Source organism: Nomascus leucogenys, chromosome 7b, assembly GCF_006542625.1.
Source record: "Nomascus leucogenys isolate Asia chromosome 7b, Asia_NLE_v1, whole genome shotgun sequence".
Classification (NCBI taxonomy): domain Eukaryota; kingdom Metazoa; phylum Chordata; class Mammalia; order Primates; family Hylobatidae; genus Nomascus; species Nomascus leucogenys.
The window spans coordinates 82,024,224-82,039,091 of NC_044387.1; the positions used below are offsets into that span (position 1 = coordinate 82,024,224).

General features: G+C 33.2%; 1 protein-coding gene across 6 annotated transcripts in view; it reads right to left on the reverse strand.

Annotated features, from left to right (window-relative positions):
* Positions 1-14,868, reverse strand: part of FSTL5 (follistatin like 5) — a 781,414-nt gene that overhangs the window by 124,094 nt on the left and 642,452 nt on the right. For 4 of the 6 annotated variants that reach the window (XM_012507957.2, XM_030816289.1, XM_003257914.4 and 1 more), the window contains one exon: positions 1,926-1,952. The exons of the other annotated variants lie outside the window; for them this stretch is intronic. In XM_012507957.2, the coding sequence (XP_012363411.1) occupies positions 1,926-1,952 (27 nt within the window). The remainder of the gene's footprint in view (positions 1-1,925; positions 1,953-14,868) is intronic. 6 annotated transcript variants of the gene reach the window in all.

A 14,868-nucleotide genomic window follows, 5' to 3' on the forward strand; every position in this document is an offset into this window, starting at 1 on the left:
AATCGTGACGCATAAGAACATTATTCTTGATGGAGAATAATTACTGAGGGTATAAATTTCCAAAAACTAACAGAATACATTTTTAAATAGAAAATAATCTGGTTTTATATAATGAATTTCACGATGATTTTAATTAATCTGAAAGCTTCTATTCTATACTTTTGAGGGTAGCCTGGAGTATTGTTATTATTATGTATTTAAAAATTACTACAAACTAATAATGTTAATAATGTTCATGGTGGTTACCAAAGTTAATACACAAGAAAGAGTTGTTCCACATACTTTAAGTTGATTTACATAGCACAAATTTGTGAGGTGAGTGCCAACTCTATTTCAAATATTGTATTGGAAGCATCTGGCTTAGCAAGGTAAAATAACTCATCCAAATTTTCCCAGGAATTAACCATCAGAGCCAGATCTGTAGTACTTGGTTCAGACTCGTTAAGTGTTATTCCTTCCATTACAATGATAAAATAAAATCAATTTTTTCAAATGCTCAGAGAAATCTTGCCCAGAAAGAAGACAATATAACGAAATGTTGTTTAATAGATACTATCACACTTGTAATCCCATTACTTTGGGAGGCTGAGGCAGGCAGATCACCTGAGGTCAGGAGTTCGTGACCAGCCTGGCCAACATGGCGAAACCCTGTATCTACTAAAAATACAAAAATTAGCCAGGCGTGGTGGCCCACTCCTGTAACTGCAGCTAATTGGGAGGCTAAGGCAGGAGAATTGCTTGAACCCGGGAGGCAGAGGTTGCAGTGCACCGAGATTGCGCCTTTGAACTCCAGCCTCGGCAACAAAAGTGAAACTCCATCTCAAATAAACAAATATATAAATAAGTAAGTCCTGATACGTCAAGGCTACTTTCATTAATGAGTCAATTATGTACATTTAAAGGTGAAATATTTGAAATGGAATAAAAATAGAGGGTATAGTTATACCAGAACTTCTTTAATAAACCCAGGGTTTTAATGGAGCTCATACAAAAGATTTAAGGAGCAACGGGATCTAAGAGAGAGAGAAAAAAAAAATAAGTGGACTGCTTCATCCTTGAGCGCAGAACTGAGATGGCTAAATTCCAGAATTACTTGAGGCTTTGAGACTGGCTTTCACAGGGTACAGTGACTTGGGTTCCTACAGGAAGCTATAATCAGGGAAGAGAAATTTTGTCTAAGGTGGGTTGTGAAGACAATTTTTGGCCATTGATCACCAGGAGTGTAATGATGGCTTTTAGATATTTTTCTCTTAGGAATTTCATTTAACCACAATTGATGGACTATTTCAGTACCTGGGCAAACTCATTCTTCCCAGCCTTTGTGACTAAATGAGGAAAACCAGTAACAATTGCAATAATATATGAAAATGGATACTGTTTATTGAGTGCTGTTAATAACTAAAGAACTGAAAACAACCCTACTGAGTATTAACAACTACTATACTCCTTTTTGAGACAAGAAGATCGTGCAGGGTAACTTGCCCTATTGTTTGTTTGTAAACTTGAAGACTACATTTGAATCCAGGCCCTTCAAGTATGTAACTCAGGTTTTAATATAATTTATTATATCCCCTTGATAAGGCACAGTTTTTATAAATATTCTTACTCTGCATTAATCAGAGTTTATTATGTAAATTATGTTGAACTGAGATTGCTTTTATTTCTTTGATGTAATTTTATACTCTTAAAGTATTTCAATATATCACAATGACACTTTCTGGCTATGTATCAATATTTAATCAAGCTGATGAGAAGTGATAAATATGTGTAATGGTAGCAGGCTTACACAAAAATATTGAAATACCATCAATTAAAATATTGAATCAAAATGAAAAAGAAGGTAATTAATGATACAAAAGATAATCAACAAATCTAATAATAATCAAGCAAAATTGTCACAACATAAAAATAATTCAACTTAGTACCTTCTTCTCTCCATAATATGTTAGCTACTGCAGCATGTTGAAAGAAAAGAAAAAGAAAAATGAGTAAAAAGAGCTTTTGCTATACGGTAATATAAATATTATTAAAGATGTCAAATATCTGTGATAGAATGTGTATATAAACGTAGTGAAGTCAATTCAGTGAGCTACTTTAAATTAACAAAACAATAGCATGTTGGAATTAGCTAATAATGCTTTGTACATTTTTTGATATAGCCAATTCTTATTTGGAATACAGATTTTGTTATTAAACAAAGAACATTTTACTCTGCATTGAAAAGAATAGGAAGTTTAAGTTAGTTTAATTGAAATGTATTTTTAGAGCAAGCATTAGTAGTTAAAACTATTAGATTGACAGTTTAAGTTACTAATAGAAAAAGTTATATTCTTAAATTTTGCAATAATCACAATATATAATATTTTTACATAATATGAAATATTCCTGAACAAGAAGAGTGCTTGTAAATCCAAGATCTTGAACAACAAATTGGCCTATTTTGAAGGAGTATACGTTTTTACTGTTTTAAAACAGACAGAAAATAGATCTAAGTATACTTTGCTTCTTTTAGTACATACTGAATTGTTCTTGAACCACAGGTTTTAAAAATATTATATAGCGAGTTAATCAGTAAAGAGCTAATATATTAAGATAGAAATTAAGAAAAAAATCCAGTTGAAACTATTCCGAAGGAAATGCCTGCCTCTTTAATAATTCAAAGTTACAATAACACTATATGTTCTTAAAGCAAAATCATAAAAGTGTAACTAATAGAAAATCTCATACACAGCAGTTACTTCCAGTATTTTGACCATATTAAAACTTAATGACTTTTTTTTTCAACTGAACCCACATGTGTATGTTTTAGAGCCAAGAATGAAGTCTAGCACTTCTCACTTACGGCTTAAGGCCCAAGTCATGCAGTTTTCAGCATCTGCTGTATTTCTTTAAAAAATTAATTATTAGTGGTAAACATTTGCAATTTTTAGTTTTTTAATTCCTTAATGACATTTATTCAAACATAAATACATGATACGTGCATTCCTGTAGCACATTTTGTGCTGCTGTTCTTATGCCTGCAGTGCACTTCGAACAAATACAAAAAAAGTATAACTTTCCATTATGAGATGAATAAGTTCTGAACATGTAATGTACAATGTGGGTGGTGATGGATTTGTTAATGATTGTGATAATCATTACATAATATATACATCATCTTTTCATCTTAAACATATTCAATCTTTGTCAACTAAATATGTTATAAAATGATAAAAAGACAAATCTTATTCTCAAGGAGAGGTTATAGACATAGGAGAAAAGAGAACCTTGAAAACAAATTAAATACAAACATGTAATAAATGAGAGGGAAGAAGCAAATTTCAAATTCAGCAAATGTGGACAAGGCAGAATGATCATCTATGAGAAGAGGTTGGGTACTGGAGGGACAGCTTCATTGAGATGGTGCTGAACAAGAAATGTAATATTACCAAAACTTAGAAGAGTGCTGTGTGGTGTAGGGGGCTAGAGAGGTTATTCCACACATGAGGAAAAAAGAAAATATATTCAAGGTATACCAACTGGAAGCATCAGAACATACTGAAAGAATGTGTCAAGTAATTTGGTATATTCGGCGGGTAAGACTGGTTTAAAAAAATAAAGCTGGAGAACTTATTCATGATAAAATCAAGTAAGTCTGCACACACAATGCAAAAGAAGTGGATATTTCGTAGTTTTAAGAAAGGTTGAACTATGATTAGACTTATAATTCTTTCTCTGGCCTATAAAAAAATCACAAAGCATGTGTTTCCTTATATCTCCACCCACTCACTTGGTGAGTACCAATTGAGTACCTAGCATGTGTTAGATGTATTCAGCACTCACATACACAGGTTAGAACAGGCAATCTCTGTGCCCATAGAGCCTATATTCTAATTGGGGAGACAAAAGGTAATCAAATGATGACAGAAAAAAATTCAAAGTTATGAATTTAGTGTGTTATAGAAGAGAAAAACATAGCAATGTGAATGCATTTGTTGGGTGGATTAGACATTGTTAAACAGGGAGAACTTCTCTGATTATGATCAAGGTGAAGTCTGAGAAATGAGTAAGAATAAATGAAGTGAAGGGTATGATTCAATTTCCAGATAGAAAAAAAGCATGTGAAAAATTCTAGTGGCATATCAAAACACCATTATTTTAAAGGAGTAAGGACATTAGAACTAAGGACAGAGACATTTTTAAGATTGGCAGTCATTTAGGAATAAATACCAAAAAATACAGACTTTGTAATACTAATATCAGATAAGATAAAATTCAAGGCACTACATACTGAATTTAAAATTATATAAGATAAAACATAGTATTAAAATAGGAGACAGAAACTGTTAAGGTTGGATGTAAAATAAATAAATCCACAATCTCGGTCTGTTTCTTTAACATCTCACCCTCAATATTTGAAAAATGAAGAAAAATAAAGACAAAGTTTTAACAATACAATTATCAAGATTGAATTACTGTGTTTATAATGATTGTTTTACTACACAAACAGAAAGCATTTTCCAATTTTATTGACAGATCTTCAAGGGTGGCCACAAAGTAAACTACAAAACAAAAAGCCTCGCTCTACTCTGTAAGTCTGTTCCAATAAGCAGAGATTGTTTCTGCATTTTCAGACAAGTAAACATGCAAATATACAAATCTTCACACCCCAAAATTCACCAATAAATTGAATATTTTTAAAAACCAAATATAACCACAATTTATATAAAACGTATCAAAAAAAAATTAACCATGTGGGCCCAAAGAGTTTTAGACAAACGATAATGCACGGACTGAACTGAAGCACTACTGAACCAAACAAGACAGAAAGAGAGGGAGAGGAGAGACAGAGAGAGACAGAGGAAGAGGAGAAGGAGGAGAAAGAGGGCCTTTTGATGGGTGGAAGGGAGTAGGGAGAGGATCAGGAAAAATAACTAATGGGTACTTGGCTTAATACCAGGGTGATTCCTCAAAGACCTAAAAAAAAAGAAATACCATTTGACACAGCAATCCCATTACTGGGTATATACCCAAATGTATATAAATGTATATAAATCATTCCATTATAAAGACACATGCACACATATATTCACTGCAGCACTATTCACAATAGCAAAGATAAGGAATCAACCTAAATGCCCATCAATGGTAGATTGGGTAAAGAAAATGTGGAATATATACACCATGGAATATTATGCAGCCATAAAAAAGAATGGGATCATGTCCTTTGCAGGAACTTGAAAGGAGCTAGAGGCCATTATCCTTAGCAAACTAATGCAGGAACAGAAAAAGAAACACCATATGTTCTCACTTATAAGTGGGAGCTAAATGGTGAGAACACATGGAAACATAAGAGAATACACTGAGGCCTGTTGGAGTGTGGTGGATAGGAGGAGGGAGAATATCAAGAAAAATAAGTAATGGGCACTAGGTTAGTACTTGCATAATGAAGTAATCTGTACCCTCATGACACACATTTACCCGTGTAACAAATCTCAACATGTACCCCGAACTTAAAATTTTAACAAAAAGAAATTAATTTAATACATGATATTAGTTTGTCAATTAAGGACCGTCAATATAATTTAACCAAACAAAAATGCAATCAGATAAAATACATAGCATATTACTAGGTATAATATAAATTATCTTAGTAAACTAATAAACTAGGAATAGAGGGTTATTTAAATTAATAAAAAACTAACATATACCAGAATAATAAATAAGTGACCATCAACAGATGATTGGATAAATAAAGTATTACACACACACACACACACACACACACATACACAGACACACACACCATGGAATACTACTCAGCCATAAAAAGAAATGAAATCTTGTCTTTTGCAGTAACATGGACGGAACCATAGGCCAGTATCCTAAATGAAATAACCCAGAAAGAGAAATTTAAATATTGAATGTTCTCACTTACAAGTGAGAGCTAGAAAATGGGTACACATGGACATAAAAAAGAAATAATAGACATTAGTGGGAGGGTTGGAAGTGGGTGAGGAATGAAAAATGACATATTGGGTTCAATGTTTACTATTCAGGTGATGGTTACACTAAAAGCCTAGACTTCACCACTAGGCAATAGATCCATGTAACCAAACTGCACTTGTACTCCCTAAATCTATAAAAGTGAATTCTTTAAATAGATAAATTAATAAATGGAGAATCAAAATATTGAATTGTGATTGCTATTTAAAATTAATTTTTGATAGGTTATCAATTCATTAATCTAAGAAACAAATATAAATTGTATAAATAGTATAAATAGAAGACAATCAAAATTTGAAGGTAAAATCAGTCACAAAAGATTAAAGTAAAAGTACAAATTAAGTTATAAGATCAATTATTTAGCAAGCTACAAGATAAATATCCAATCTCTATATTTTTCTTCTGTAAGAATAAGATGCAAAATAAAATTTTGTTTGCAATAGCTTCAAAGCATAATATATTGATGGTTTACTAGAATATAGAAAAGTGTAGCAAATTAAATGTAACAGCCACTAAAAATAAACTAGATGGGAATATAAACTATTCCTAGATGAAGGTAATGAATACTATGTAGATAAAATGTATTGCACAATTACTTAACTTAAAAATTACATATATTGTTATTATCTGTTTAAAATATATTCGATTTTATATACAAAGTTAGAATGTATATTAAATTAAAAAAACCCTCAAATTTAATTGCCCTTGTATAATAATACATTCTCTTTTTGTTTGTTTCTTTGTTTGTTTGGGGGTTGTTTTGTTTGTCTGTTGCCCAGGCTGGAGTGGAATGGTGAGATCTCAGCTCACTGCAACCTCCATGTACTGGGTTCAAGAGAGTCTCCTGCCTCAGCCTCCCGAGGAGCTGGGATTACAGGCTCCCACCACCACACCCAGCTATTTTGTTGTTGTTGTTATATTTTTAGTAGAGACGGGGTTTCATCATGTTGCTCAGGCTGGTCTCGAACTCCTGACCTCAGGTGATCCACCCACCTTGGCCTCCCAGAGTGCTGGGATTACAAGCATAGAATACAGTTTTTCATGTCTTTTCACTATTTTTCTGATTTTCATATAAATGCTTACATAATGGAAATGTGTCTGATAAAATATATAAATATATAATATATAAATATAATTTTGCATTCGTTTTATTCATTTGTTATAACATGCCTAATCCAGTCTTTATACATGGTTTCAAATACAGTTTCATCATATGAATTTCTGCCCTTTAAAAATATTATGATTTACTTCTTTACTAATTCTAACCTAGTACCAATATCAGAGGCTAGCATAAGTAATATAAGCTCAAAAAATATCATTGACCTTTATCAGTCATACAGGTGTGTGTGTGTGTGTGTGTGTGTGTGTGTGTGTGTGTGTGTGTGTGTATGTGATTACTGTGATGACCATCCCGCTAAGTAGTTATTTCCAGTAGTGTATGTTCCTGCAAGAGGTATGAGAGCCTTTAAAACATTTGATATATGCCAGGTTGATTTCCAAAAGATTGTTGCCAGCACCACCAGCAATCTGTGAAATTATTCATTTCAAACACTTCAGGTGAACTATTATTGTATGCATGTGTGTGTGTGCATGACCGTGTGAACAAGCTTTCTAAATGTGAATATATATATAATATATAAAAATTAAAAACATAATGTATTATATATTATATTCTCATATATATATATTAGTTTGGTTACCAGTGATATTGAATATATTTGGAAATATTTGGAGAAAACTTTTACCTTCTGCTTATGTCCTCAGCTCGTTATTTCTATTAGGGTATTGCCATATATATATTTTACATTTTTAACAGCTGCTTATATATTGGAATGGTTTTGTCTCACCACATTAATTTATCCTTCAGGCAATATAAACAGCTATATATAATAAATTCAGGCTTAAATATGCCACTACTGAGATATATACATGTGCGTGAATTTATTATACATAAATAAATATATATTTTTTACATATTTTTATCAATGTCCTTAGTATGTGTGTGTATATATACACACACTAAGTATACATGTATAGTGAATTTATACGTAATTTATTATATATTTACATATATACAAATATATTTACATATAATACATTATATATATTTTTCATATAATAAATTATATATTTTATATAATAAATTATATATATATACACTAAGTATATATGTATAGCGAATTTATTGTGTTTTTACATATATATATATATATATATACACACATACACAGACACACACACACACACACAATTTTTATTCCTCATGTCCTTAGTACACCACATAGGGGCTTCCATGATATGTCCCTTGTCATCCTCAACTCACATTCCAACCATCAAGACTTTTTGAATCTCTTTATTTTAAGGGATATCCTTCCCAGAAATCTCCACCTAGCTTTCTCTCTAGTAAGACCCACGCTCTGTCGCCCAGGCTGGAGTGCAGTGGTGTGATCTCTGCTCAATGCAACCTCCACCTTCCAAGTTCAAGCGATTCTTGTGCCTCAGCCTCCTGAGTAGCTGGGATTACAGGTGTGCGCCATCACACCTGGCTAATTTTTATATTTTTCATAGAGATAGGGTTTCACTGTGTTGGCCAGACTGGTCTCGAACTCTTGATCTCAGGTAATCTGCCTGCCTCGGCTTCCCAAAATGTTGGTATTACAGGCATGAGCCACCGAGCCTGGCCAACCCAGCTTAGTTTTTAAACTATAGTTAGTCTGTCTGGAGCCAAGACTATGGACTAAATAACTTTTCCTTTCACACATGGAGCCCTGTGAAACAACTAATGTACTCAATATACAATACAAATTATCTGCCTTGATATCTTTTATTCATAATTGAACAATAAAACCCTCAAAGTTATAAACCACTTAATTTAATATGTATTCACTACATAACTGAAATGTAAAGTTTTTTTCGAAGATAATATACACCTTATAATGAAAATGTGCTCAGTGGAATAGATGCCCGACAGGAGTGACTGAAACCTTTATTAGTGCTTTTTAGTAAATTGCCTTATTTCCTATGTTAGGATCTTACACTTATTTTCAGAGTGATAGATCTCATATTAAATATGCTACCTCTATAAAGAAACGTATGTGGAGAGTTGAATGATGTTATATAAGCAATAGCAATAAGGTAGTTACCTACATAACATCATTCTGTACTATTGCAGAGCTACTTTTCTTGGCTATTCATGTGTACATTGCCTGAATTTTATATTGAATAATTTTTTTTGCTCATCCTTCTCCTTGTCTGAAAGTTTCAGGTTTTCACCATTGCAAATCATTTTTTCATAAAGTGAATTTATATAATGATGACATTTAAATTAGAAGTCTTATTGACTGCTTTCTTTTTGGATTTAAGAAACTGACTTAACTTCAGCAGGTAAATAAAAAAGGGCAACCTTAAAATAAAAAATGTGGATAAAGTGTAATCTGTAAAAACGTATGGTTAGTTCTATGGTAGTTGAAATTTCTTTGAATATACATATGGAGAATGAACTAAGACATTTAACCTATGCTATTTTTAGGCTAGAAACAACATTTGATATGTCAAGTACATTGCTGGCCATATGCCAAATTTAAAGCCACTTTCAAATGAACCTGTCATTCTTTGGAAATTAATTGAAGATTGTTTCCTCCTGTGACCACACAGGGTTTTAACCTAATGTCTAACATAAGCTGATTAGGCTGCAGTGCCCAGCTTACATTAGGGCATGTAATACAGAAATTAGCCAGAAAACTGTGACCTTAATTTTGAAAAAGTGATGAGATGGGATAATCAGATTCTTTTGGGAGGTAACTGGAATCAAAAAATGACACTTGAAAAGCAGAGATCAGAGAGAACAGGAGTTTTAAGAATGCATAGCAAAAGGCACGATAGGGTGGTATAGTCAGGACTATGATAACTTGTGACTTAAGAAGGTATGACATGGAAGAAGAGTCCACGCCACCCAGGAGACAGGCAAGAAAAGTCAGAAGTTGTCTAACTATGTAATGCAGATTTCTGGGTTCTGAATGTGGATGCATCTCTGACTGCTTCACACTGCCAGTTTAAAGTTCACCTTAGTTTTCAAATAATCTATTACTTAATCAAACAATATAAGTCTACTCCTGACAATCAAATTAGTCTCATTGAATCCACGACAACGTAAGAATTGTTGCTAAGTCAAAGATTAAAGCCACCGCAAAAATAAAAAAAAGTAAAAACAACATCCATCTTTCCTTCAAACCAAGTAAACAAAGTATGCAGTGGTTATGTCATAGTGTGTAACAAATTGTCTCAAACTTAGTGGCTTAAAACAATAAACATTTATGGTCTTTGCGAATGTAGCTTGGCTGGGAGGGTTCTTGCTCAGGGTATTTCATGAGGTTACATTCATCTGAAGGCTTGTCCTGTGCTGGAAGATCCACTTCTTAAGGGGCTCATTTATATGGCTGGCAATTTGGTGCTGCTTGTTAGCAGGAGGCCTGTTTTTTTATTCCCTGGGCTTCTGCCCAAGGCTGCCTAAGTGTCCTCACATTGTGTCAATGGGTTTCTCCCAGAATGTGTGATCCAAAAAATCAAGGCAGAGGCCATAATGCCCTTTATGACCTGGCATTGGATGACAGTCACCTTCACCTCCACCCTGCTTTATGTGTGATAGAGACATTTACTGTTTCAATGTGGGAAGAGATTGCAAGGGTGTGTATTGCAGGAGATGACGGTAACTAGTTAATCTTGGACACCATAGTCTTAGAGTGGCGTGGTGGCTCACGCTTGTAATCCCAGCACTTTGGGAGGCCGAGGCGAACAGATCACGAGGTCAGGAGATCGAGACCATCCTGGCTAACCTGGTGAAACCCCATCTCTACTAAAAATACAAAAAATTAGCCAGGCGTGGTGGTGGGCACCTGTAGTCCCAGCTACTTGGGAGGCTGAGGCAGGAGAATGGCCTGAACCCAGGAGGTGGAGCTTGCAGTCAGCCGAGATCGCTCCACTGCACTCCAGCCTGGGCGACAGAGCGAGACTCCATCTCAAAAAAAAACAAAAACAAAAACAAAACCCGAAATTTCTAATAAGAAAACATAAAAACTTTTCTAGCTAACATCCTCCTAGCCAGATTGGCAACATGTAAGCTTCTAATTGTATATACATACTAAGCCCACCACTGTCAGAAAGTGACTTGATTTTGACAATTCTTCACACAAATGAGTGTGATTTTTTACACAATAAATGATAAACAATGACATAATAATTGTGAGTAATTAGCTACAGATAAATAGGGAAGAAACATTGCCTTCTGATCACTCACACTGTATCATTTTAAGTATGTGGCAAGCAAAGTTACTTCTTCTTTTGGTTTAACTTCCCGATTTAGAAAATATACCATACGGAGAAGACAAAAATAAAATGATTATAATATATATTAAGTGCCTGGCACATAATCAGTTGTTCAATAGATGTTGGTTTTGCAGCCATATATATCCTAGGTGGAACTCAAGATGATCATACACATAAAGTTAAATTAACAGAAAAGTATCCAAAATAAAACATTGCAAAAAAAGTATACCTTAACCTTTAGTTAGGGCTGTATGAGAACTCTCCTTATCATTGCAGAGAACAGAATCATTAGAGAAGTAGAAGACTACTTAGATATTAATTAGCATATGTTCAAGAAAAAAAGATGGTAAAGCTTTAAAGCTTTCTTTAAAGTTGCTGTAATATACCACAACATTTTTTAAAGGGCATTATTTCTAATAATTGTATTCCTACTACATATTCTGAGATCCTCACTGTTTAATATTTATTTAAGTGTATTTGAAATATATAATATATATAAGGTTAATATATAAATATAATTGTATTTATAATATAAAATAAAATAGCCCATATTTGAAGGAAATTGACTACTTTAAAACAATATTTATTATCAGGATAAAAATTGCTAGATATTTTGTGAGGGAAATTATAAATTATAACAAAAAACATCAAAGACATCGTATATGCTGCTGTATATAGGCATTCTGGGTAAATACATAGTTTATAAATCAACTAAATTGTCTTATCTTTAAAGACATATAGGAGCAAAGATATCCTATACTCTACCATAGCAACTAATTAGATGTGGTTGGAACAAAGGAAAAACTAACCCTAGAACTGAAGTTTTCTTTAAAACTATCTAAGTAGTCTTCTACTTCTCTAATGATTCTGTTCTCTGCAATGATAAGGAGAGTTCTCATACAGCCCTAACTAAAGGTTAAGGTATACTTTTTTGCAATGTTTTATTTTGGATACTTTTCTATTAATTTAACTTTATGTGTATGATCATCTTGAGTTCCACCTAGGATATATATGGCTGCGAAACCAACATCTATTGAACAACTGATTATGTGCCAGGCACTTAATATATATTATAATCATTTAAAGTACTTTAAATATATCTTAGTTCTTGAACAGGTTTGTGATAGAGCACCCAGAAATCTGAGTTACGCAGTAAGAATTTTGATATCAAAAATTGAAGAATTACAAAACAATAATTTCTTTCATAAACAAAGTTTAAGCATGGCAGAATTTAGGATCTTGAATTAAAATGTATCCTGGTGGTCCCAAGAAGATGGATTAATTGTAGAGTTAATTTGCTATTTTATTTATTTGTTAAGTCATCCTGTTGAATTGGAATATTTGGCACTGGCCAACTCATCTTTAGCCCGGGGTGTCTCTGAATCTTTTATCCTTGGATATTTTTTCCTTCTCTGTGATTTAATTTTGAATGTAGCACTTACTCAAAAAACATTAATCTCCTTGCTTTACTTGCATTAATAGGGAGGGATGGCAGCTTCTGCTTAAAATGACATAATAAGCTCTAGATGTTTTCATCCCAACTCTTCAGTGTTACCACTTACAGTATCTGTTCTCCTAAAACATTTGATGGATAGGCTTCTAGTTAGTATAATTTACCTATCTTGCTAGATGAATTAAGTGAAACTCATGGTGATTTGAATGTTACAAATCAGTTCAATATATTTAAAGAGAGAGGAAAATATTGAAATTATAAAAATGTCTCAAGTCGTCCACAGTGTTTTTTTTTCCTGTAATTACTCACATGCATCTTACATTAATATTAATACATTAAATCATCTGGTCATAATGCTCCCTGATTTTAAATCTCTATTCTGTGAGAAGCGTTAAGTCTTCTTTATATGTTTAAGTGCCTGTAAATCAGTTTGAGAACCACAATTTTTCTCCTTAGTTTAGAAGGAAAAATTAAAGCATAGACAAGTAACATCAATATCTAAGCCTGGTTAAAGAAAAACAGGTGGCCGGGCGCAGTGGCTCATGCCTGTAATCCCAGCACTTTGAGAAGCCGAGGCGGGCAGATCACAAGGTCAGGAGATCAAGACCATCCTGGCTAACATGGTGAAACTCCGTCTCTACTAAAAATACAAAAAAATTAGCCAGGCTTGGTGGCGGGTGCCTGTAGTCCCAGCTACTTGGGAGGCTGAGGCAGGAGAATGGCGTGAACCTGGAAGGCGGAGATTGCAGTGAGCCAAGATCGCGCCACTGCACTCCAGCCTGGGTGACAGAGCGAGACTCCATTTCAAAAAAAAAAAAAAAAGAAAAAGAAAAAAGAAAAGAAAAACAGGTTATGAATTTGGAGTTACTACCCACATTATTTTATCACTTCTTGTCTTCTTTCTTTGAAACATTATTGCTCCTACTAGGGGCTATCTCACTAACTCAAATTGTTACAATGGAGAAACACATGCTGGAATATGACAAATTTGCCTGTTCTCCCCTAGTCCTACATTCTCTCTCTCTCCCCTTCGTTTCAGTCCCCACCCCCATACAAGAAGGTTACTATATTAATAAGACAGAGCGATGCCAGCTGTTCTTCCTTCCATTGTCAACACTGAAACAAGGGCAGAACAAACAATAGATAGCAGCTGCAGTTATTGGCACAGAGAAAAAGAGAATGGGGTCAAAGATGCTCAGCAGAGAAGTGACAGAGATAGCAAGAAAATTAGGCCAAGTAGCAGCAGTGTAGCCAACTGTGGCTGTGGTAAGAATGAACGTAGGCACTGAAATGTTAGAGCATTTCCAGCTGACACCTTCTGATATCACATAGACTCCACACACATGTAAACTTTAATTACTGCTCACTCTTGAAAATAAAATGTGGTCAAGCAAGACTTTGAGAATAGGATATAGAAAGGCTTTTCCTCCTATATTATATAATGTTGATAAAATACATACATATTTACTAATAAAATATACATTTTACTAATAAAAATATATTTTGCTTATATATAACTAATAAAATATATATTACATACATATATAATTCTTTTACTAACATTTCCTGAAAATTTATCTTTCCCACACTTACCCTACAAGGCAGTCAGCAAAGAAAAATTAGCAGATTTTTATAAAATTATAGATATTATGTTCTTGGAGAATCTTTTTCAAACTGGAGGATGAAATGTTTCATGTGAATTTGACATTGTAAAATAATACCTAGATACAAGAATAAACAGTCAAATAGTCGATTGCCATACTGCTAATAAAAATATAAGTGATTCCTAAAATATTTGAAGTTTAAAATATTTTAACATTAAATATAAATAAAAAATATCTCATTTATTATATTTTATAAAAGAGTCCTATATCTATAATATTGTGCTATTATTTTTGCCCATTTGAATAACTTTTATCCACTATTTAATACACTTGAGAAAATTTTAAAGCTAATAATCATCAACCTGGAATAATAACAATAATGATAACTAGAAGAAACATTTATGGAGCCCTCATTATGTGTTAGACATTGCCAAGTGTTTTAGAACATTGGATCCACTAAAATTTCACTTTTATAAACGTCTCTAATGGAGTTAATTTCTATAA